Below are 25,456 nucleotides of genomic sequence, written 5' to 3'. Positions count from 1 at the left end.
GCTGGAGAAAGAAAACCCTGAGCCTTCTGTGGCCAGGTCAGGATCATTTTTCTTCAAAGGTTTTGATGGTAAATGGACATTTTGGTAACAGCGGACATACATACCAGCCGAGGTTGGCACGGAAATTAAAACATTGGTCTCGCAGGTCCCATGATGTCTCCTAGGTGGTGGAGATGACGGCAACACAGGTGATATCATTAACGGAGTTGACTTCATTGATGCCATTGCAGCTGAGGCTTCCGTGGCGTCTGTCACTGTGAGCGAACGCCGGACCACCATGTGCGGGTAGGGCACCCTGAGTGGACACGCTGTTCCCATTACGGCAAAGTTGGTTAAGTTAGACGTTACTGCTGCTGAGCCTTCCGCACCGCTGAGGAACATTTCAGCATTTAACGTAGGAACAGATAGGTGAGAACAGTCCGACATTGCTCGTCTGACCACACTTCGCTGGGGCAGCTCGTTGGCATGATTATTTTTTGTCCCATTGTTGACTGTAACATCTAATGTCACTTTGCTGTCTTCACTAGGATTTGTCTTTGCATCCTGACTTCCTTTTCCACCTGTACGAGTTTCAGCATGGTTCAAGTTGCCTTTTACCGTCACTCTTCCCTCTTCAATGATGTTTGCTTGGTTAGATGAAGCAGGGAAGACGGAGAGCCTGGAAGATAATGTCATGTTACTTCCTGTTGCATTGACTATAGATTGAGCAGCAGGTTGCTCATCAGGATTTTGCCTCGCTATAGGTGACTTGAGTCCTGCGTCTTCAATCAGACAACCAGTTGAATTTTCTTCAAAAATATCCTCAAATGAAGAAGAACAAACTGTATTTGGCTGATTATTCTTGTCTCCCGAACATGAACGACCAGTCGAAATAGGTCTTTGTTTAACTTCTTGGGATTGCTCAATGTAAACTCCATCTTTGCTTGGGCGAGAGCAGTTCAGGTTAGTTCCAAAGTTAGCATTTGATCCAGGTTTAGATTCCAGTGCGGCATTGAATAATTTCCCAGGAGAAACTGCTGGAGAAGTTGATGAAGAGGAAGGGGAGGAATAGGGAGAAAGAGGGCTGCTGGGAGTTTGTCCTGCACTCCCTAGCGAAATGCCTCCCCTTTGTTTTTCCGCCTTCGGTCCCCCACCTGTTGTTTTATCCTCGACAATCAGCACAGGCATATTTAGACCCAGGGTCTCTGGTGTAATTCCAGAGGATGTTTTGCCACACCCTAATCTCAATTCTTCTTCAGTTAAGGTCACATTGAATCCCCCTTGTGGGGTGGTAGCAACCTTCCCGCCAGGTGCCATCTGGCCTGGGTCATGCAAGCCGCTGTGGTCGGCAGAGGCCAAGACTGCAGGGACGTTGGCAGCGGAGAGGGTAAGCGCAGGTTTTGGTTGCTGCTGTTGATGCCCACTGGATGGTTTTCTGCACCCGTTGTTACCAGCAATAATGCCAGGCTCCTGCCACTGTGAGCCAGACAAAAAGGACATTTTCCTGTTGTCGTGTGCGTCCTTTGCTCGTGCCGCTGTGTTACTTAACCCCTTTAATTCCGTCTTGGTCTTTTCTGTTGTTTGAGTCCGTCTTCCTCTCTGTTTTCTTCTTGCTTAATGTCCAGTAAGGGAAAAATGCTCTAAATATTAGAGCTTAAAAAAATGGGGGGGGAAAAAAAAACATCCCCTGTAAAGTGATGCCCGAATTGGTTTGAGGGTGCGATTGTGCTGAAGTGTGAGAAGAGCATGCACGCAAATTGTATGTGCATGTCTTAACAAGTGAGGCAAGGAAAACTCCGATAAGAGCGAATGTGTGTCTGGTGGTCTTGCTTCCTCCCTGAGCTCTGCACAGATCAGCTGTAGGGATAAATTACACCTTGCGCTCTCTCTCTCTCTCTCCCTCTCCCTTTCTCTCTCTCGCTTTCCTGACATCACACAATCACATGACAACTGGGAATATTCCCTCATTTGCTGATACTAAATTTCACCTAGTCCCTCGCGACAAACATGTACAAGCATACGTGAGACCGCACAGTTACATACACTCACATGGGCTGTGTCCGAAAGGCCATCCTTTTCCCCTCATCCCTCATTCATGATATATTCCTGCACTATATGGCACTGGAAAGTAGTTTCCTCATTCTGTTTGGTGATTTCAGACACCCAGCTCACTACTTTTTCCTGGTGGCGTATCAGGTGACCACCGTACATGTCCTGACAAAGATCCCAGACTATTTATTGTGAATAAAAAGTATATTTATTTTAAACTGTTTTCATTTTCTTAGTTGTACATTTTTTGAATTAAATTAAATGAATTAATTATACCGCATTGATATTTGTGTTTGTGCCGTGTTTTTCTGCTCACAATGCATTGTGGTCTATATTGTGGTTGCATTGTGAGTAATTTTGAGTACCCTACATTTATGCTTCCTTGACCTCCTACAAATGGCATAACACTATCTGGGAATAGTGTGCATATTCGGACACAGCCATGCAACTTTAAACAGATGTGCTCAAATAATGATCAATGGCTGTCACGGTTGTTCAGCTAGCATATGACAACTGCCTTTCATATGTTGATTTAGACTGAGACACAAGGAGAGATTTGCAGGAAAACACTGAGGACTGCAATTACCCTGACAAGTGTGATGAGGCTATTGACTGGCGACAGATGTGGGGAAAAAAACAATGAATATCTACAGTGACTTCAGTTGACATCAATTATGATCATTTGTGTGCTTGTCATAGAAATTATATTTTGCTGTTTTTGATTTACACAAATGAGTATATTTTTTTTGTAAAAAATAAAAAATACTTGCAATCAATTCACAGAGGCTACTCTTATTTCCTTTGGCCCAAAGAATATCTTATGCACTCAAAATAATGATAGGGAAATTGTGTTTCTTGAAAGATAAATGTATATACTGCTGATTTCAATTGTTTGCAAATAGCAACTTTATACTACTACATAGTTCAAGTGACACACCCATTTAGCTATGCCATTTCGTCAAACAAGCTGAAAACATACTCATAACAACACGCCACCAACGCAAAGGCTAACTTCAAAATTAAAGCTCACCAAAGAATTTATAGACACCAATGAAATCGCCAAGCAGCACAGTGGCGCACTGGTTAGTTCATTACCTTCATCATCTTTCGCTACCCAGGTGGGACTATAATCACACCGAAACAATAAACTGGATTCCCTGAGAGCGCCAATTCATGTCACTCCCTCATACACCCTAATCTCTGCTTCCTTTCGTCCTCATCCAATCACACTTCATGACGTCCCAGTCAATTTGAAATTACAGAGCTCATGACCAAAAACCAAAGATTATTTTGCGTACCACCAGAGAGAGCGCCTTGAATATTACTTGTTGGTAAAGTACAATTTGAGAATCACTGCTCGAGCATACTCATGACACTAGTGAGCATAAACGGCATAGAAGATGGATGAATGTATTCAAATGAATGCAATAGTTTGTCTTGTGTTTAAATGTTTAAATAATAAGCCGAATTGAATTAAGTCCAACCCTTTTAACCAAAAATGTTGCCTACATGCAACACATATCTTATGATGTAGAGAGTCATTAGGTTAGATTGCTGTGCCTGTTGTAAAATGGCAATTTCATAAATGGCCCTTTGGTAATAATATTCCAATAAACCACTGTTAATTGAATCCAAACAAAGGCAAATCACTCTGGATATATTGATGTTCAACTCGGTTTCGCTATTTTTACTGGCCTGCAGTCCAGAGTTGACAGATGATGTCATTCATGAACAAACATTAGGAAAGCATAGGGGTACCGAATAAAATGAGATTCTTAGATGATGTTTTCTACCCAGACAGTCTCATAGAGGTCATGGTAAATGATCTTTATGAAGGTCAGAGATCTCTGAGCAGCTGGAGACAGGGGAGCCAAGAGGAGACAGAGGATGCTACAGCTGCCTGCCTGTGGTGCTGGGAAGAGGCAGAATGGGTGGGGGCCGAAGGAGGAACAGAGGGTTGGGGATCTTGTCACAGTGTTTCTATTTTTAATCTTCAACCTCACAGACTGTCACACCCAGTCCACTCCTTCTCTATTCCTCCATCCCTCACTTGCAGAGTGGTTTAGTTGCTATGGCAACCGCCTCCCACATCTCCCCGACAACGCCTTCCCCTCTCCAACAACACCCTCAATTGCCCACCCCACCCCTGCAGTGCAGATGCAGTGATTACTGCGTTGTGGCAGAGACTCAGAGAATCTGGGTAGCCAATGGAAGATATGATGTGGTCGTAGGAGACAGAAAGGGCAAAAACAGATAAAGAAAAAATCCAAATGGCAAATGTGGACATAAAGGGAATGGAGATTAGAATACAAAATGGGAAAATGGAAAATACAGAAAAGTGCTTTGCTACAACAACAGCTTTTGTGATCTTAAAAAATATTTTAACAGGTTGGTGGGCCGGGGGGGTAGGGGTCACACTCGGAAATACCATTGGGGATGCAAGGTGGTCTAGCGGAATATCTGAGGAAAGAAAACTCTACCCATGTGGACAGTGAGACTGTGATTTGCGCTAGACTTAGGGCACGCTAAATATTTCTTTTCCTGGTGTTAAATCTAAAAATGATTAATCATGTTCTTTCAACTCATCTGGCGTGAAAAACTCGTAGCAATAACACTTGAATCAAATAGATCACAGAGGTAGCAACAAAAAGAGCACCAACCCATGTTACTGCAACATCACATTGTGGGCTAAATTAAGACTGCATTTTCTCCCCTGTGAAAAATATGGTTTTCTACCAACTCGCTCTAATTGAAAACAAATGAGTCACACAACACTATTAGCAGCCAATGCAATTAAAAGGGGTCGTTTCTCATGCAGCGTCAGTGACAGCTCAGCCTTCTGTGCATCCTCAGCAGGAACTGCTTCCTCAAGATCAAGAGGATAGAGTATAAGCAGATGTGAGTGAGATCGCTTTGAACACTATTTAAAGGGCGAGGTGCAGAAGCACAGACTACAAGTATACTGTAAACGAAAAGATTTAGTGCATGCCACTGAAGGGCACACCCTACAAAACAGCTGCTGACCTTTGATCTTAGAAATGTACGTATACAGCAGATAAGATAGATGCCGTAAACAAATTGGAATATTTCCAATGTCAGACATGTATACCAAAGATGAAATAATGATGAAATAAATAAATAATGATGCAATTATGTAAGCTCTTCGAGTTGACAACTTGATTCTTTATAATATTCCTATTTTATGAAACAGCTATCTACCGTTAGTGTTACAGAACTCAAACATCATACAATATGGAAACAACCTTTCCCAATGCTAATTACATGTTCATTTGTAAAACCAGACTCCCTTCTGCTGTCATGGGATCCCATGTCTGGTGTTTTTCACTATCATGAGGCTATCTGATCATTAAATTTAAAAAGGTTTTGCTACAAAAAAAATTGAATTTATATATATATGAAATGACATTACAAACCAAACCACAAAAAGACTGCAAAAAAGGATTGTACCCGAGTTCTGAGAGCTCAGTGTTTCATTTTAAATATTTGCTTTAAAATTGAACGCATACGTACATGGCACAAATTTGATATGATGAGTGAAATATGACTTACCTGGTGCTACTTCGTTGGCAGCATTGTGAGAGCAAGTAAGAGAGAAGGGGGAAAAAAAGAAAGACAATTTAAAGAACTATCATGCTTGACACACTCAACTATTATGCAACTTAGACATTCCATTACCCAATAACTGTTAAACAATATATTATCACAAAATATAAATTCAAGGAAGTGCAAAAACATGTCCAGTAAGACGTTGCAGTTGACAGATTTCAGATCGGTCCCAATTACACTCTAAGGCCGATTCTCATTGTTGTAAGAAAAATATATGAATTTAGATTCTTTGCCACGTCAAATTTATAGTTAGAACACACTGCCACTTACTGGTCAGGTTATTAAGTGAGGAGAATAATGCAGCACACTATATACTTCATTCGACAGAAAACAGATATAGTAAGTATAGCCAGAGCATTAAATCAGAGGCATTATATAAGTAAATACAATTCACCCCAGATTACAGGAGAAAATGCATTGTAAAAAAAATGACACCCAAGATGGTAGGTAGATGATGATCAAAAGTATTTCACAATTTTAGTACTTTTTGAAGTACCACATGAGTGGAAGCCCAATGACAAAGGGTGATTTGTGGATTAATATAGTACACAAAAGAGAGGCCAGCTTTTACAAACTGCACCAGATAATACTATCATGTTTAAGGTTATATTAATAAAACTTTTAGTACAGGAGGTGGGGCAAGGGTATGAGGGATCAGATTTTAGTATCTTGCAGTGGATAAAAGTCTACACGCTGAGGGTTGTGCTAGATGGTCAAAAAAGAACGCCTATTAAAATAGCCGAACTTTATTTGGTGTTAATCAGAAGCATGGCTCCTATTTAAAATGAGTTTGAATATAACTAGGTAATTCTTAACTTAGCCATATGTACACACTTGCATCACCACATTATTTCAGTTTTTTATTCTCCTCTCTAAAAGCTTTCTTTTTTATATTTGGCATTGTACAGTTAGTTTCTAAGTGTCAAAATGAAGGAAAACGTTTTGAACTAATTATCTTTCTATCTCTTTTTTCCATTTCACAGTTGTGTAGACTTTTTATATCCACTGTAGTAGCACACATTTTTATATAACATTTCATCTTTCAAATTATTGTCATGTATACTTTTAACAACATCACAACAATTGCAGTTAGAGAACTATAGCTGTGACGTTTTTTGTAGCCAGCTTGCTTTGCACTGCATTAAATTAACATTTGTGTTTCTATGGCGAGAGGGCACAGTGGAAAGTTACACAAGCTGTTGGCCTTACGAGAAAGGACAGAGGAGAAATAATTGCACTTATCTGATTTAGCAGAGCAAGTAATTAACAGGTTATGAAAGAGGTAATAGAGCAATACACAGCAGCAAAGCATAGTGGAACCATCATTTGGAGCCCGACTAAAACAATTTGAACATGTCCAGCATTTGCGCAAGTCGTTATGAAGGGACGGACATAAGCACTTTTAAAAAGCCTTCCAGTAAAGTGTTTCGTCACTATTTTTAGTTTGTTTGCTTTTGTATGCTCAACTGCCGGGACCCTTGTATTTAAAAATATGGACCAAGGTCCAAGCAAGTCTAGTACTCAATCCACAAGCAAACAGGCATGCATAGCACAAGACAAATATAAGCAACTTTTTTTTTTATTTTAGATGATCAGCCCCATGTTAGTCATACTTTTCCCTGTAGTTCACCAACCTTCCAGTGGGGGGAGCAGTGGTGATGCGGGAACTGCAGGTGTGGTGAACAGAGATGGGGTGGCTGCAGCTTTGTTGGGAGTGTCTGATAATGCTGGCTTTACAGCTTCACTGATAGTGGAAGGAGGACAACCAAGATGCATGACTGCACCGGTGGAGACTGTTGCGTTAACAGTAGCAGGAGATGCGTTTGGACTGGGAGCAGTTGTGGGGGTTATGCGTGAGGCTGAGGGGATGAAAGGCTTTGCATCAACGTTGAGGACCGATTCACGGGCAGATTTCGAATATTGGGTGTCTGTGACAGGTGAGGGGCAGGGCTTTGACGGCACAGCAAAGGTTGGAGGGACATCTGAAGTGGTCTTAGAGGCTTGTGAAGAAGAGACTATGACGTCGGCTGAAGTGGACAAGGAAGTTGAAGAAAGTTCGGGTGCGTTTGTGATAGGGGTGGCGTTCTGTGAGTCGGGGGTAGAACCTGGCGGTGTCTGGAGGACTGAATCGAGAAAAGAGAACGTCTGGGAGACTGGGCTTAGATTGTCCCCCGTCATTAATGCTAAATCTCCACTAACAACCCCTAGTGTACTACTTTTATTGGTAGCGTTGCCCGGTGAGCTAATTGGTTGAGGTTTGCTGGTCACATTTTGGGTAGACACAGGGTAGTCATCGACACACATGGGCTCAAAGGAACTAGGAGATGAATCTGCTGTGCGATTGGTCAAACTTGTAGGTATTTGCATCGATGGAGAGAAACCTGGACTGGGGTTGGATTTAGGAACTTTGGAGTCCAAAGGGCCAAAGTCTGCTGCTGTGGCCCAAGTAGGAGCAACTGCAGCTGGGATGGGAGACATCGGCTGCTGGGGTGCTCCCCACTCCTCTGGAAGTCTTGCACGGCTTTTCAATTTCTTGCCTTTCACTCTACCTCCTGCTCCACTCTCTCTTATTTCCCACTCCCAGTTGTCTTCCTCCTCCTCATCCTCCTCCACACCCTGTCCACCCTTATCCTGCAAGCCATGTTTGTCGGAATGGCCGTTCTTCTCCTGGCTATCCAAGAAGCTGTAAACCTCGTCACGCCCCTTCCTCTTCTTCTTCTTGCGCCTTTGCTGTTGCTTGCCAGCCTCACACCCCGATCGTTCGGGACTGAGGGGTTCAGATGTGGAGGAAGTGGGGCTGCTGTCATCCACTGAGCCGCTGGGAGAAAGGGTGGGAGCTGCCGAGGGGGGAAGGTTTTATATGAGCAGGAACCAGTCACATACTGTGTCAGAAAGCAAAATTAACTACCAAAATGAAATTAATTATGTGGAAATGTAGGCTCTTTGAATTATGTCTAAATGTACGTCCTTAAGGTCCCTAAACAAAAAATACCGGGAAAAATATACCTCAGAGTCAAAAGGCACAATGAATCTTGCATTACTTGTATCACACATCTCTTTAAGACTTCATCCACATGCTCTTTTACTTTGACTTGCAAGGTTTTTGTGACGTTGCCAAAAAGGATTACAATTAATTAGATGAAATAGGTTGAAAAATCATTAAGTCTAAAAGGGAACTGACGGATTAATTTTGGAATAGATTTATTTTATGTAGATTATTTTTTCATGGGACAAATAGTCTTATAAACAAATTGTTGTCCAGAAACACAGAGTGGATCGCGGTAGGTTTTTAGGGTTCCACTGTACTTGATGTATTCACTAAACCTAAATAATTAAAAATGTGTATCATTTTTAGTAGTACTATACATCATTTATAAAAATTCTGACTAATAGCATTTCTAAATTTGATTTACATTCATGGCACATTTTCGGAACCAATCAAATTATGTATGAAGGAGACATACGTAAGTTTAGATTCACATTTACCTAATGACATCATCATTAGCAGCACAACCCGAGATACAAAAGGCCTTGTCTATGAGGCAGCTATATATAACATAGCAAAATAGGCATACAAAGTATAACAATAAAGCGAGTGCATTGTGAATACAGTACATCATTAAAAGCAGGATTCAAAACAAATTCATGCGTGCTGGGAGCATCATGAAATACAATGATCCATTGCTACACATGCAATGATTAGAAAAAAATAAATAAATCATGTTTAAAAACAACATCTTGGAAAAGGTAAGAGAAAGGAATGACAAGCAGTACATGCAAGATATTACAAAATAAATGTTTTGCATATTAACTTGCTTGAAATGATCCAATCGTTTTTTCCCCCTTGTTATCTGACCTGTCATTAGATAAATAATAATTATATAAACTCCTATTTTTATATTTATATAATATGACTACATCTCACTCCTCCAGCGACTAAAGAAATATATATAGAAATTGAAAATAGATACTGCTAAAAAAAACAAAAAGAAACCGAACCTTTATCAATCTGCTTTCACTTTTTCTTTTCATGTACAATATCTCCGCTTCTATCATCTCTGCCTTTCGGTCTTACATCATGGGATAAACCAATCAAAACCTAGGAAAAAGTACATACCAACCTAAAGCCGACTTTTCACTTCATAGATTGATTGCTGCTTGGCATGCGATTCTCCTGCTATAAACAGCTCGGACAGGAGTATTAAGGTATTTAATGGATGTAAGTCTGGCACGCTCCCAAAATATGCATTATTGTTCCAGAGTTGAACATCTGATCAAATCACTAATATTTATTAATCATATGGAACTATGACCATATATGTCAACAGAATTAGATGATTATGTAATTATAACAATTTTCCTGTCAATTTCTTAATCCTCTTTAAGATAGAGAAAGTACTGAGCTGCGTGCTTCCAATAAATAAATGAGAAGATGCAGGAAATCTAAAGATAGGCGTCAACACGACATGAACGCAGCACTGAAACGGCTCGGTCGCAAGCAAAGGCTGCCCTCTGCTGCTCAAAGTATTTCCTTTGTCATCACATCCCACATTGCCTACACTGGAGCTCTACGAGAGACAAGATTTTTCACTAAGATTTAATATTTGTTCTTTTCATTTCAGAATTCCAGGCTGGGCACATTCATCGAAAGCACTTATAGTACATGCATTTTAACATACATACTTTTTATCATCACTTCACTCATTTCATCCTTTCTGCATGCAGGTTACCTGGACTGCGAGCCAAAGACTGGATTCCTGGACCACCAGAAGAAAACGGATCATTTGATTTGAAGGGATTGTTGCCACTGGTGTTACTGATGTTTTGGGGCTCTGAACCAAAGAGGCCGGAAGTTTTCTGCGTGTCCGTAGATTTTCCCATTCCCATCTGGCCTAGAGAGGAGTTCACGTTTGTTTGGAACGGTGGCATGCCACTCATTACAGACTGAGAAAATCCTGGAGCAGAGAAAACAAACACATTCAACAGGTATACGCCACAGTTCACACAAACATTCACAACACTCACGAGGTTCCTTAATTCAGTTGTCATTTAACGAAACCTCGTCACACTTCTTTAATCTATTATAGCAATTAATGTTTGGAAGTCACTTTGATAAAGGTGTTTTACAAAAAAAATACATCCTTTCTAATAATATTTCTTACATTTAATTCTACTATCTTAAACCGGGGAAACACAAGATAGATGAAGAATAAGAGAACCTCGGAATGAGTCAGGCATGCTGGCATCCTTTGTTTTGTTCTGGTTCCACTGGTCACTCATTCCTCCCATCATAGGACCTTGGAAAGCAAAAGCAAGGAAGACGGGAATCAGTAAATTAGTCATTTACCGTAAAGTTAACCCCAGTTGCTTTCATTCAACATTTGCAGATTACCATTACCTGGATAACTGTGAAGCAAGTGACTCAAACTGTTCCTCCTAAGCAAACATTAAAAGTCAAATAAAAGATTTTTCATCAACAAATTCTTACCAGACAGGTAGTCGGAAGTGAATGCAGGTTGTCCAGGAGGGTCTTGGCGTCCACCTGGAAACATCATTGATGAAGTCATCCCAAGTCCTGTCAAAGAAAAACACTTATTGTATTATACGTGTAACCAATACACTATATAAAAGTAATTCTGTCAGTGGCACCAGTTTCCTACATTTACTCACTGCCAAATTTTGTCTAATAGGGAAACAGGGTCATTGTCGAATATTTTTTTTATCCATCATGTTGAATTTATCCCCTGACAAGATCCAAACATGCTGCTTGCTCATCAAAACATTTTGCAAAACTGGCTGAACCAGCTCATAAGTGTCTCTTTCTCGTGCGGGTATTAGTGCATCTTTGACAATGACACATGCAGACAAAACATGTCGCTAAAGGGGTTATCGCCATGGTTACACCAGAAGAGGACGACAGCATCTGTGACTCTTGGCGTTCGTGTCTCACCGTCTCAGAATCATCACATTTGTATGTGTCATTGAAGGACATACGAGTGAGTGTGTTAGAATAGGCCTCTTTGGCACGCATGATTAACTAGATAGCTTGAGCTATGCTATTATCTTGCTGTGAACCTACTCTTGATTTCAGAGGTACGTCAAAAAAGTGGGCGGAATAAGTTGAATAATAAAATATAAGAAAAGGCTAGTTGCCTTTACACAATAAATGCATTTAAGGTTTCTCCAAAAAAATTAAACTGCTGTTTTGAGCTTCTGTGTATATATGAGAATGACTGAAAAGGTGCAACAATTCATATTCATATTTAGAAATGTTCTTTGCAATGCGGGAAAAGGCCCAGATTCATCACAGGAGCCTTTGTTACCTAATTTTGCAATAAAAAAAAAAAAAGATGAGTGTATCAGGAATTAGGGATATGAGAAACATTCTAAATCACACAACAGGACAGGTAAATAAAAAATAAAAAAAGGGGCGGGTGTAACGGACACATACACTAAATGTGAGGGCACCACAGCTGGAATCTTGTCAGGCCTCTGAGGACTGCAGTCATTCTGCAGGCTCAAGGTCAAAGTCCTTTTAAACCAAATTGCATTTCTGCATCACTAAACTGAAAGCTCTCCCGACATTTCCCATCCAAGTAAAAGCTTCCAAAATGGGGTAGCACCCCTAAAATAGATACCCACATGCGTGGGTAGGAGTGAGTGGTTTTTAAATCAACATCACGTACTGCAGTATTTCATGAGATGCAAAGTTGACCTTTTCCTGTTTAGTTCATGGTGCAAGTACACAGGAGAATACTTCAAGACTCTTGAAAGGTAAGTCAGTTATTGTGACACAAACCAAAGCTGTTGTATAGAACTAAGTCAGAGTGCAAATATGATTCAGATTATTCTGTTATGTATAAACACTGCCTCCTTATTACAATATGTAGTAATTAACATTTTGACATCAAATGTCATTATGACCAATAGGTCGTGTAGTAATAATATTTGATCGACATTGGTTTCATCATCAACACTGACTTAAAAGCCAGCAAATAACGATGCAGTCAGGCGGTACAGGTTAACGTAAAAAACCTGCACACAGTAGGACGCAACATAACCACTGGACGGATAATCGGAATGACAGTTTCCTCAAAATTCCAGATGACACGGTGAGACATTTGGCGAAGCCTCACGATGACATTTATCCTCTGGCCATATGTGACATTTAAGACAGAAACTGAGCTATGATTTTCAGTCAACAAACAAACATATAGCAGCAACACCATCTGCCTTAAGTACAAAGTTTTATATACAGAAATCAAGATCCTCAATAAAAATACCATTTCCTTTCATGTTTGTAGTGACTCACCACTCTTGCCGTCCTTTCCATCCAGTAAAGGTCGGTAGTCACTTTTGGTCATTGTCTCGCCGACCTTGTCGTCATAACTCTCTTTTTCCAGCGCACTCATAAAGTCTCTCTTGATTAGTGCTTCGGCAGGGGCTCCGCCTGGGACCCCACCTCCACCCCCACCCAGTGCATCTCGCAAGCTCAGGTCCATAGTCGTCGAACTGGAGAGATAAAATACAGACACACATCATTGGTTGTATTGCTCAGAGGTAGGGCTGCTCGAATTTTAATCATGATTACGATTTTGGCTCCACACGATCTCAAAATTCATATAATCGAGGAAAAATTCATATTTAGTGTTTACGTTCTGAGACGCGCATGCACAACTTAACAGCTGCATCCCTGAATGTGTGGAAATGCTGCTCCAATTCCAAAAACATAATCTCACAAATAATCGTGGTTTCAACATTGAACAAAATAATCGTGATCATGATTTTATCCATAATCGAGCAGCCCTACCCAGAGGAGTTATTTGGAATTATTTTTCGTTGCAAAGTTTTTTTTTTCTTTCATCTTTTCTTGAGTTTTCTGTTCTCTCCACAATCTGTCTCCTCTCTGTCGTAGACTGACGTCAGATAAAAGTTGTAAACAAGTTCTTCCGCACCAAAACTCATTCAAGCATCTTTTCATTGCCCTTGCTTTGTGCACCGGAGCACATTCATGCTAGAATAGAAAAAGCATCATCGCCAATCACAAGCCAAGCGCAATGCGCAGTCTAACTATGTTTTCTCGATTTTGATGTTTTCCTAGACTCGCACAGGTGAAAGAGGAAGTTTGCAACTCTCCGTAAACATGGGATGTGACTCCCCCTCATTCCATTTAAAATGAGGGCAGTCAAAGCTTGCCATTACAGAAGCAGAAATTGACTTACTAATAATAATAATCATATAATATAAATTTATTATACCTGCTTTTTACATAATAGCTTTTTGAGCATTTCCCTGACTCAGAGAAATAAAAAAATTAAAAAAAATGTCCACGATTTTTTAAAATAAACATCAAGGTCCATTCATTGTAATGCCACTTGTAAAATGACACAAATATCAGCTATAAATGGTATCCTGACACTTTGACACCATGGCCTCTAAACAAACCCCTCATTCTTTTTTGTTTTTTTACATCTCCACATCCAGGCTCCCAGTACAACAAGTTGTCATTGTCTCACAGAAGACATCCACACAAACACACGCACATAAGATACACACACACGATGGCCAGCAGCCAGTTTGAAAGCATGCAGTAGTGTAAGCAGGGAACTGTAAGCCATTGTTTCAGGGTAATGGTGCAGTATAGTGGAAACCAATTTTTTATTTATTTTTGCCACTCCTCTAGTCTTGCTTACCAAACAATTTTGTTATTGTAACATCTAAATGTGGTAGTCATGAATAGGCAGTTGCTAACCTCATAGCGCTCTGAGTGCATTTGTCTCTTATAATTCATTAGTCCATTGGAACAGTTTCATAATCTAAAATATTCAGTGGCCTGAATTTAGAGATCTTTGTTGTGGGGTCTCTCATTCATTCCACACAAGTTTTTCCACTGTTTGTATTGTTAACATTTGTTTATGAAAAACTACTGTATCTGAACACTATCAACTTGAGAAAATGGGTCAAGAAAGGTAAGAATTAGCATGCATGGTTGGTTTACGTTAATGATTTGCCCTCTGACCAATCCTATCTCAGTCATAATGTGTTAGATAACCTTTGATAATAATTAAAATAAAAACAAAATAACCAATGCTAAATAATCTTGCCAGCTCGCAATTCTATATTGTCTATCTTGAAAACTAAATGATTTTTTCCTGGCTAAGATTGACTTGAGTAATTCAATTATTTCCTAATGTGACATTTGACATTATAATATAATATGTGATATTATAATATAATATGTGTATGTGACGATAAGATCTGTGTAACATAAGACATCTCAAAAGGCAATGACCGTCCTCAGAAATGTTCCTTGTACGGTATTGTACTGTACATGTAAGCAATATGTTTGTAGTACACATAAAACCATTTCAGATTAAGTTACTATGGTAAAAATATTTGGCTATATCTGGCCGCTTTCAATATCAAGCCTTTTCGAATTTCAGTAGTTCTTCACAGAGGGTGGCATTATGATGTAACTGGTGGCAAGCAAAAAGCTATGCATGTCTAAAGTAAGAGAGGGAGAGAGACTGAGCGACTGAGAGGGGGAGAGAGAGAGAGGGGGGGAGAGGGGGGAGAGAGGGGGGGGGGAGAGAGAGAGAGGGGAGAGAGAGAGGGGGGAGAGAGCGAGAGCGAGAGAGAGAGAGCCTGTTAAACTCAGATTAAAAACAATCTCAGTATTCACAATCCCTGGCTTTCAGCCACCTCTGCCTCTCTGAACCTTTAACCGCCTGCTACATAATCATCTCATGCTCCAAAACCCGAGGAGCACTCACGAAAACGACGCACATGCACATGTAAACTAAAACGCACTCGCATGAAGGCTTTGCAGGAGAAAATATTCTAATTTGAAAACGGGGGACTAATGTTCTAAATTGCATGCATTACATTAATTCATGGGCAGCTATTTGACAATCAAACATTTATTTCAGTGTACAATGAGACCTTGTATGACCTGCATGTGTAATGAATTAAGTGAGACTGTTTGTTGTTGTAATTGTCTCCACGAATGTCAGTATACACTCACATTGTCATTATTTACTCAGAGTATTTTAATATGAAGCATATTTGAAAGTATCATATTTGGCACCATCTGTATGAAAAAACAAGCTAGCCACAGGTTAGTCGGGCTAAGTGACGAGTCATTGTACAACATCCGCGGTCTTAGCTCATGATGTAACAGTAATGAATGGAGAGGTTAGTGGCCTCGGGGAGAAACTCTTTCCTGCTTTCATGGGATTATATTCATTGAAAAAGCAATAAAGAGTCATGTCACTAATACTGATGATGGGACTTGTAAATTTGTGTTGGGCAAATCACTGTCCAAGATGCATTTCAAGCAGCAGTCCAGAAAGTAGTAGAGTGATCCAAAGACAGGCAATAAATAGTATGTATTGTAAATTTACTTTGTAAATTGGATGTCGTTAATATTTCTCAACTGTGGGTATGTGAAGGCCTTTGGGACAGTGATTAAGGGCTACATAAATAATTTTGACTCCAACTTGCAGTGCCATGAAGGAGTATTTGCCCTATATTTGTAATGAATTAATGTACGCACATTTAGACTGAGATTGTTTTTCAACTTTCAAATCATTATATTTTGAGACGAATGATTAAAAATGAACAAAATATTTTAAACAACCAATTCGAGGGAGAAAAAATCATAATGCACGAAATTGCTTATTTTAATAAAAAAATATTTCTTGTTATATTTCTTCCTTTGCACATATTATATTAAAACATGGACTTTAAATCTTATGGCCTTAAATAGCAAATTATGGCTTCCTCTTGCCTTTCTCCTTTTGCTGTTTGCCATTGACTCCCATGATAATCCTTTTATTTCTAAGATTAAAAACTTCAAAACAACAAATCAAAATACAAGGACAATGAAAACACTACAAGATTTCCCTTTTTTAAACTGAGAGCATTAAATCTGTTCATCAAATCCGTGCATGGTTGTCCAGGCTGTCAGTTACCAGGGTGACTCAGCACCTCATCAATGTGCCCTTCTTGACAGGCAGAAGTTCTGTCACGCATATACACAAACACACACACACACACACACACACACACACACATACGCGCGCACACAGCGTTTCTGAAAAGAAAAAAACGTTGATTAGTGCTGACAACACTGTCACCTCAAGCACACACACACGTTCACGCATCATACTGTCAGCAAATTAAAACGGTGCAGATATTTTATACAACTTGCCTAATGATTGAACCATTTCTTCAAAGTTGTCAGCAGTATGGATTTCACATTGTGGTCGTGCAGTGGGATTTTTAAAACTTATTAACTGGCATCCTTCCCAGGCAGGATGCACATTTGAGTCGGTGATGGCAGTGAATGAGGAAATGGTCAAAAATAATTTCTTCTAGGTTTCTACTCAACCCTTGGTATTGCTCTGATTTTTAACATAAAAAAGGTAGTAAAAATGAAAAGAGAAATAATCCGTACCACAGTCAAACCGTCAACATCAGAATACAACTAGGGCTGCACGATAATGGAAAAACATGTAGCGATAACGATGGAATGTTGTGATATCGATATTATTGTAATATTTAACATGTTCCAAAAGAAATTACAATTTTATTATATAATGATAAAAAAACTCTGCGGCAAAATGAGCAAGCTCAATGTGTTATTGGCTACTTACTTGTAATTGCCCTTCCTGATGTAAGAAGCATAAACCCATAATACAGTTATCAACCCAATCTGGTTCAAAATAAGTAACCCAACCTTGGGTAAAATTAACTTAATTTGCTCAAAATTTAAGGCTACCAGTCAGCAGGTTCGTAAAGCAACCCGGCATTTGCGTGTGTGTATTGCATATCCCCAAACTAATTGACTGTCGTTACTCATCATCTTACTGATTTATTTTCCAGACAGGTGTCCTTCACATTGCCTGTCCCCAAAACCCAGCTATAAAGACGATCTAAAACAGCCTATTATTCTGGTGTATTGTACCTACTCTGTCTCAAGGCTTTGAGGGGCAAGGATTGTGTCAGTAAACCTTGCTGGTTTACTTAAATCTGTCATGGTAAACAAGAATTGATTGGGCGACCTTGAGGGAGGTAATGTTGAATATGATAATCAAAACACAGATAGCAACACTTTGTCATTGATCCTCTGTTTATCCTTTACCACTGCGATGCAGTTCATTAAGGCGCTACTGTCATTTTCACGGATGCTGAAGCAGCAAAATAAACTTGACTAAAATTTGACTCTATTGTTCCACCGTGTTTACTGAATGTAAACCAAACCCCAGTTCAAAATGGCAATAATAATCTATGTATACTTTATCATTCATTGTGCTCAGTGAAAAATATGTGTAGCCTACTGAATCGCATTTATTTACGATACAAAAACAAAAAATATTGCTTTAACTACCGTATTTTCCGCACTATAAGGCGCACCGGATTATCAGGCGCACCTTCAATGAATGGCCCATTTTAAAACTTTGTCCATATATAAGGCGCACCGGATTATAAGGCGCACCTTCAATGAATGGCCCATTTTAAAACTTTGTCCATATATAAGATATATACATTTGACCCGCGGGTCGGACTTTGGACACGCCTGCTGTAGTGGCTCAATATTGGTCCATATATAAGGCGCACCTGATTATAAGGCGCATTCTCGGCTTTTGAGAAAATTGGAGGTTTTTAGGTGCGCCTTATAGTGCGGAAAGTACGGTATTTGAAACCGGATGAAAGAGCAGCAATATAAGCCACTGACAATCACTATGTCATAAAATAAATGACATCTGCACTTTACAGTATCAGACTATTTATTGCAATAAAATTTTACCAACTATTACGGGGGAATATAAATTGTCTTTGGACGCCTGTTTGATCACATTCCTGTGATCGCACCCCTGTACTGCCTGCCCCTGCCTGATACACTGCCGTAATGAATAAGGGGAGACATTTCCTGTAGAAGCACCCTATTAAAACAGACAAAGGTGCTTTTGTCTCGAAACACTAAGAGATAGACCTACTACTGCCCGTTTATCTGCTCATCACATACATGACTCAGACTCTATGGATGCTGGGCAGAAACTGTGGGCTGTACCAGATGTACTCTATGACCCCAAACCTAACTGCCTGACTGGTAATCTGAGAGGGATTGAATATAATCTCTCCAATCCACACAGTACAAAATCTACATGTACGTATATCATCATGCCAAAAGATATATATTTTAATATCTCTGATTATCAAAACACTTCATCCTTGTCGTGTGTATTGTAGCAATTAAAAAAAAGGGGCTCAAACTCACCTAATAAAGACAAGCGCTACAGAAAACCTTTATGTTGATTGATAATTTGATCGACGCGCAACACAAACCTTTACTGCGTGTGTTATGACGTCAGTCTACGGGTTTGTTATTCCCGGAAGCTGCCATCTCCTTCAGTTCATCATCACTTGTGGCTTAAAAATAATACAAAAAAGAGCGGATGTGCACACTTGTGCAACTACAATTTTTACTTCCACACTTGAAAAGTCATCATATATTACAGAACTGTACAAAAGTAAATTTGGCATTTCACGTTTCTAAAATTCTCCAACATCCATCCTGGAAATGCCCAGTCTAACATTAGACAAAAGATGTATTTTATTGAGGGCAAAGTCTGCAATCATTTTACTCTTGCTATACTTCCACGAGAATGGGCCCAATCCGTGATATTTCAGTTTAGAAAGACAAACAGCTAGACAGACATGGGCACAGACAGAACAATGTGGAGGCCTACTAATCCCCACCGAGAAGACACAGGATGTGCCAGGATGCCTTTGTGTCTATTGAGCGACATCATTTTATAACCAAAAGCTCTGGTCTAAAACAGTCTTTACCTGACAGGCTGCATTAAATCAGAAAATGATATTTTATGTAACAAGGTCTTCCAGCCTACCTACGAAAAAGACAGCGTGTAATATAGGAAAGTCGGAAAAAAATGTAGTTCGTGATCCCTCATTTTGATTTTTGATCGTCCATACATGCACATCACGTATGCCATTTGATATTATTATTCTGATAGCTGACAACCTACGGCCTAGTCATTTTTAGCATGCGCGTAGATCATCCCGATTGCGGCATCACTGTAACAAAGAGGAACGAATTCACGGATCTCCGCAGGAGACAGACAACACCCCCACTACACGCCCACCATGCTCTGCCATTGTGGATGAGGGAAACGTCGTATACTACAATGATCCATATCGCTACTCCGCCATCTGATGAGCTATAGATAGGCCACATCCTTGCTTGTAATGCACACTGTCTTGTCATCTATATCCAACGCATTTCATCACTCATTTCAAATGATGGTGCAGAGCGCTGCAGAAAGAACAAGGTTTCACACGCGATGACATAACAGCCCAACTGGTGTAAAATGAAGAAATTAAATTCACTCACGGTGCACTGGTGTCTTGTTTTCTCGGAGCGTGTGTGTGGCTGTCAGTCAGAGGGGGGGATTAAAATATCTCTCCACCTTTCTCTGTCACTAAAAAAAAAAAAAACTGATGACAGGGATGAGAAGTCAGTTCCGCCCACAATAGCCCGTTTGACCAATTGGAAGCCGGAACGAGAAACCCCATTCGGTACAATTTGCGGACTCTTCGCGTGGCTCTTCGGAGGGTACTGTTGCCTTCAAGTGCTACCGTACATACAAGAATTTCCGCAAATGCATAGCATCCAGGGACGCAAATTCTATATTTTTTCCGAACTGTTTATCCTCACGAGGGTCAGTGATGCCCCCAAAAGGCTTCTGAATTTGGGGCCATGGGGAAAGTGGCAACCAAAACCAACATTTATGTCATGTCAAAATAAGATGCCACCCAGGTTGATGAAAAACTGCAGCATCTTGCACTGCAATCTGCCTTTTCTTTGTATTTGGTAGATACCAGTGAACAGTTTACATAACAATGTTGTTAGCAACTATCAAGTAGGCAGAGAGACAAATATTTCAAATCTAGATTAAAAACAGAGCAGTGCTAAAAACCTGTTTTGCAACTCAACCTCATCTTTGACACTCTTACAAGGAGTGCTTTTGGCTATAATGTGTTTCCATGCACAGGTTCATCATATCAGACAATCTAGCTAGACTCGGAGCATGCACCCAATAAATTGATGTCATATTTTTTTCCATAAGTGTTTGTCAATTGCATGTGTGTGCTTTCTTACCATGCACCATACAGCATATTACATGTAAATCGGCCACACAGACCAGATGTTGGAGCTCTGTGGACCAATCCAGATGAGTTTCCAATGGACCTCATCCATACAATGATGACCTAAATAAGGAATGAACCCCTGCAGTGTTAGAGCTTAGTTTAGAGATTGACACAGTAATATGAAAAACATCCTAAAGCACACATTAAAGCTATACTGGCAATAGTATTAGAATAGAATATTACAAATAGATTGTAGAGACAAAAGAACTGCTGTGACATTTTCAAGAATTCTATCTGAAATAATATCTACTTTGATCAAGAGAATTATCGAGGGAGGCTTGGGAGATTTTCTGTCAGTCAGTGATGTTGGTCTTCAGACCAACCCAGGGGGTGCCCGCGGAATGAAAGATTTGGAGAGAGAGAGTGGGGGAATTTGTTGAGGGGATTTGGAGTGAGGCTGTGCAGGGGGTGTCTGGGTTAGATTGGGGGATGAGACACAAGTGGGGCATTTGGAATGCTCTAAAGAGATTTTTTTAAAACATAAACTGATGTCCTTTAAAGGTACCTCAAGCATAGTTGTTTTGGAGACTGGTCTGTGGATGTCCCCCTTCAGATGGATGCCTGAAGACCCCAGGTCCGTTGAGTCACCCTAGGCACACAGGTCCAGACATTAGCTGACAAATACAATTTGGTGCAGCCTCCATGAGGAAAGTAAAATGAATGTTGCCACGTGAGTGGTTTGCACTAGGGAGTTCACAGTAACTTTTTAAGTCCAGGTTCTACATTCGGCCACTTCTGCCCCTCATCATGGTAATGAAATCCATACTCGCTATTGGCACAAACAGACAAATTTCAACAAAACAAAAACTCCGGTATGTAAAGCATGCTATATTTTTTATCTTGAGGTATTTTGACAAAACACTGTCACTAATTTGTGATAAAGGCACTTGTAAACCTTTTTTGAATTTTTAAGATTTTTAGTCCCCTTTCAATTTACCTGACTCATTAAACCTCTGGTACAGACAATGACACAAATTAACATTAAATTCTGCGCCACCTTTGTTACTGACGCTTAAAGAAAAGATCATATCTATATTTGGCCTCCAAAAATCAAAGAGGAATTGGAAATTACAGACGAAAGGAACCTCAGAATTAAAAAATTGGAATACATCTGACATTAAAAAAAGAATTTATCATGTGTTCTACAAAAACCAGCCCAAAAACAAAGCACCCTAAAATAACATGGATACACACTACCCTCTTGTGGACAAAAAGAGTTGGTGCAACTTGTATATGCAAAAGGAAACCATAGGATTTAATTGCCATTTTAAACATCTCACAGGCAATAAAAAAAATTAATTATCCGTATAGAAACGGTTTACGAAAATACGAAATTACGGTAATAAATTAAATGACTGATGAACATAATTTATATACCGTATTTTCAGTAGTAGTACGATCTTTATTTTGCGCATGCGCAGAACAACATTCATGCACAACCACTGATCACCAAGCGTATTATGTTTTTTAACATGGCTTTGCAAGTAACATTAACCAACATGTTTAACAAGAAAGCCTATTTAAATAAATGAGAAATCATTAGGAAAACAGTTTTTGTTAACCTACATTCTGTAAAACAATGCATTGAAAATCAAACTATGATTCACTAGAAAATATTAAACCCAGTTGGTGCATGGGCCTTGAAAGAAACCATTAAGTTGGTGTGGCTCTGGATAAAGGCACTTAGCAAAAGTTTATTTTCATTGTCACTGAGTAACTGATTGTGTATTGTTTCTTTCCCTATCTACAGTGCAAGTAGCGTGGGTTCAGTTCCCACTCAAGGCGGTATGAATGTGAAAGTACTTGAATGTCTCTGCACTGTGATTGACTGGCAAGTAGTCGCGGATGTAGTTAGCCGTTTGCCCCAAATCAGTTGGGACAGGCTCCAGGTTACCTTGACGATGAACAGGCTAAGTGGTTTAGAAAAGGGTTGGATGGAGCCACTCTGGCATGCTTGACAAACACATTATATTCCTTTGTCTTTGTTTTTAAAAGGCCTTGGAGTAAGTCCCAAATTGATAGAACTATTAATCTAATGGCAGTGAAGGATGTTCCTATTCTGTAGTACTGTAAATCATAAATACAAGCATGTAAAAGTAAATACAAAAATATGATAGCAAGTAATATATAACCAAATAACATTTGCCAAATTAAAATCTCATTTTGTGAGCAATATAGCTTCAGACATTGACTTAAACACAGGTTTGAGGAAATTGTAGATGCCTTCCACTCTAGCCTCCTACGCTCCATCTTTCATTACTCCATTCATTCTGGTGTCCTGCCGCAAAGTATGTTTGTATGACTAAGCCTATGGGTGAAACATTGCTTTCAACTCTTAAGATTAACTGCAGCAAGCAGCGAGCCAAAGGAGACACAGCCCCGCTCTGATAAGGCACATGCCTTAACACATACAGCCACTGGATAAATGTAAAACTTCCTGCTAATAGGCCCAGGCCATACGTAAGTGGATCTGTGCTTATCTGAGTGGCATCACTGCACCCTTAACACACAGAGGCAATTTACCAATTCCTTCAAAGACGTACACAGAAACCAGACAGGCAACAGTTTAATGGGTTTAGTCTTTACCGATGCATGTACTGCATATATATGACACATTAATTGGAACTTATGTTCTATTTTTATGTATTATAAAAACAGTTTTTAATGGTTATTAAATTTCAGGAATAAAATGGTTTAATTTGATACATTTCTAATCAATGTAATTAATAATTTTGATCATAGTTAAGCAATAAAAGCATGTCATAATTTGTGTGTATGCGTCCGTGCGTGCGTGCGTGTTGGTTACGATAATCTTGATATATGATTATCATGATATGATACATTCATTGTGATCTTTCTGTGGAAGGACAGCATGGTAGTCGACTGGTTTTAAATACCGGCTCTGGCCTTCCTGTGTGGAGTTTGCATGTTCTCCCCATGCCTCTTTCTCTGGCTATCCCAATTTCCTCCCACACTCCAAAAACATGCATGGTAGATTAATTGAAGATTCTTAATTGTAGGTGTGAATGCTTGTTTGTCCATTTATCTCCTGTGACCAGTTCAGGGTGTACTCTGCCTCTCGCCCAAAGCCAGCTGGGATAGCAAGGAGTCTTAATTGTGTTCTTGTGATGCTAGAACCTACAGGCCTATTGTTTGAATAACACCCATCCAGCGGAACCGACATTTACCTCCATTACCCCTCTATGTTTATCGCCGCACGATGCCCAGAATAACCTGTCACTCTTCAGCCACTGTTCACCCGTTTCCTCCAATAGCGTGACTCTGCTATATCAGGGGGCGGGAACTCAATTAAAACAGGATAGAAGGAGGAAAACAAGATGTGACTGTGAAGTGGGTTTCACAAAGGACAGGAAACTTAAAGACATGTCAAGGAGAAGTGGGAGCAAGATGGAGGAGCGATAGAAGGAGGACGGCTGTGGGGGTGAGAAGAATTGAAGTGAGGTAAGTTAATGTGTTTGAAAAGAGAACAAAACTAACAAGAACAAATACAAGGAGGAAGGAAAGTCCAGACCTAAAAGGAGGAAAAAAGAAAATGAAAACATCCCCAAAATATTGCTCCATTGCCTTTGAAATGCATTAATAGACATGCTTATCATATCATTGGATAAACAATTGTCTTGGTGTGTGTGTGTGCATGCGGATGAAGTGGTGAAAGCTTCATGATAACAGAAACGCTCAAAGCTTTTGGTCTCATGTTAGTGAGTTGACTGACAGACACAGCTTTGATGTGTGGCACTGATTCAGAGCATATCACAATTGATTTCATCAATATGCGGGTGGCTGAGAATTTGAGGATTTTTTTTCCTCCCACAGGGTATTGACTTGTGTTTGCACAAGTTAAAAAAGCGGTTTTCAACATTTGTCCAACATTATACCAATATGTTAGAAAATTTAGGAAGTAAACATATTTATTAGTCATTTAATGGTTTTATTATCATGTCCGCAGTGCATGATGCCATTTTTTGCATTTAGCCTAAATTTTATTAATATGTCTGAACATATTTTGCAAAAATGTTCAGATGTGTACTAACGCTAACACATGGGGTACATCTGCAGCACAAACATAGGAAGGAGTACTGATGAAGGTTCTAATGTTTTGAAACTTGTATAAAAAATTACTAGGGGGACGAATGGGGGCTGGAAATATTGCTGACAGTGATAGCACGATGTAGTGCTGTAGATATAATCTATTATTCTAACTTGGATAAAGAGGTTAATAAATGATGGGAGACATTTACACTTTCATGACTCCCGTTACAAACAATCACAACATGACATAACCAAGCCACAAAAAAAACTGCTGCTGTAAACCAAAACAACTCGATGTTCGTGAGATACTGGTTGTTTTTGGTTGGAGAGGGGAAGCCAAACCCACTGGGTGACAAACAGTCATCTCTCATAGGCCTCAACATCATGATTAATCCATTCACTGAAGATGGAACTGGCCTTCCCTTTTTAATACCACTTGTCCTTGTGAGCCGGATTCTGTAACCCAAATGACTTTAGAAGAGAGGTACGGTGCATCCTAAATTGGTTGCCAGTCAAT

The 25,456-nt window shown here is 39.7% G+C and overlaps 1 protein-coding gene across 5 annotated transcripts in view; it reads right to left on the bottom strand.

The window, feature by feature from the left end:
- Positions 1-20,188, bottom strand: part of LOC119137030 (microtubule-associated protein 4-like) — a 34,732-nt gene extending 14,544 nt beyond the window's left edge. For 3 of the 5 annotated variants that reach the window (XM_037275985.1, XM_037275987.1, XM_037275988.1), the window contains exons 1-7: positions 20,072-20,188; positions 12,968-13,167; positions 11,144-11,230; positions 10,875-10,952; positions 10,386-10,610; positions 7,290-8,492; positions 5,599-5,607 (exon numbers count right to left, since the gene is read on the bottom strand). In XM_037275985.1, the coding sequence (XP_037131880.1) occupies positions 5,599-5,607; positions 7,290-8,492; positions 10,386-10,610; positions 10,875-10,952; positions 11,144-11,230; positions 12,968-13,157 (1,792 nt within the window). In that variant the 5' untranslated portion in view covers positions 13,158-13,167; positions 20,072-20,188. Of the gene's footprint in view, positions 1-104; positions 2,912-5,598; positions 5,608-7,289; positions 8,493-10,385; positions 10,611-10,874; positions 10,953-11,143; positions 11,231-12,967; positions 13,168-20,071 lie in introns of those variants that run through there. The other 2 variants (XM_037275986.1, XM_037275989.1) reach the window with 2 other exon arrangements.
- Between the last annotated feature and the right edge of the window lie 5,268 nt (positions 20,189-25,456).

The sequence above is a fragment of the Syngnathus acus genome, chromosome 17, assembly GCF_901709675.1.
Source record: "Syngnathus acus chromosome 17, fSynAcu1.2, whole genome shotgun sequence".
NCBI classification, from domain to species: Eukaryota; Metazoa; Chordata; class Actinopteri; order Syngnathiformes; family Syngnathidae; genus Syngnathus; species Syngnathus acus.
The sequence above is the reverse complement of the archived record's forward strand: the minus strand, read 5'-3'. Positions and strand labels throughout refer to the sequence as shown.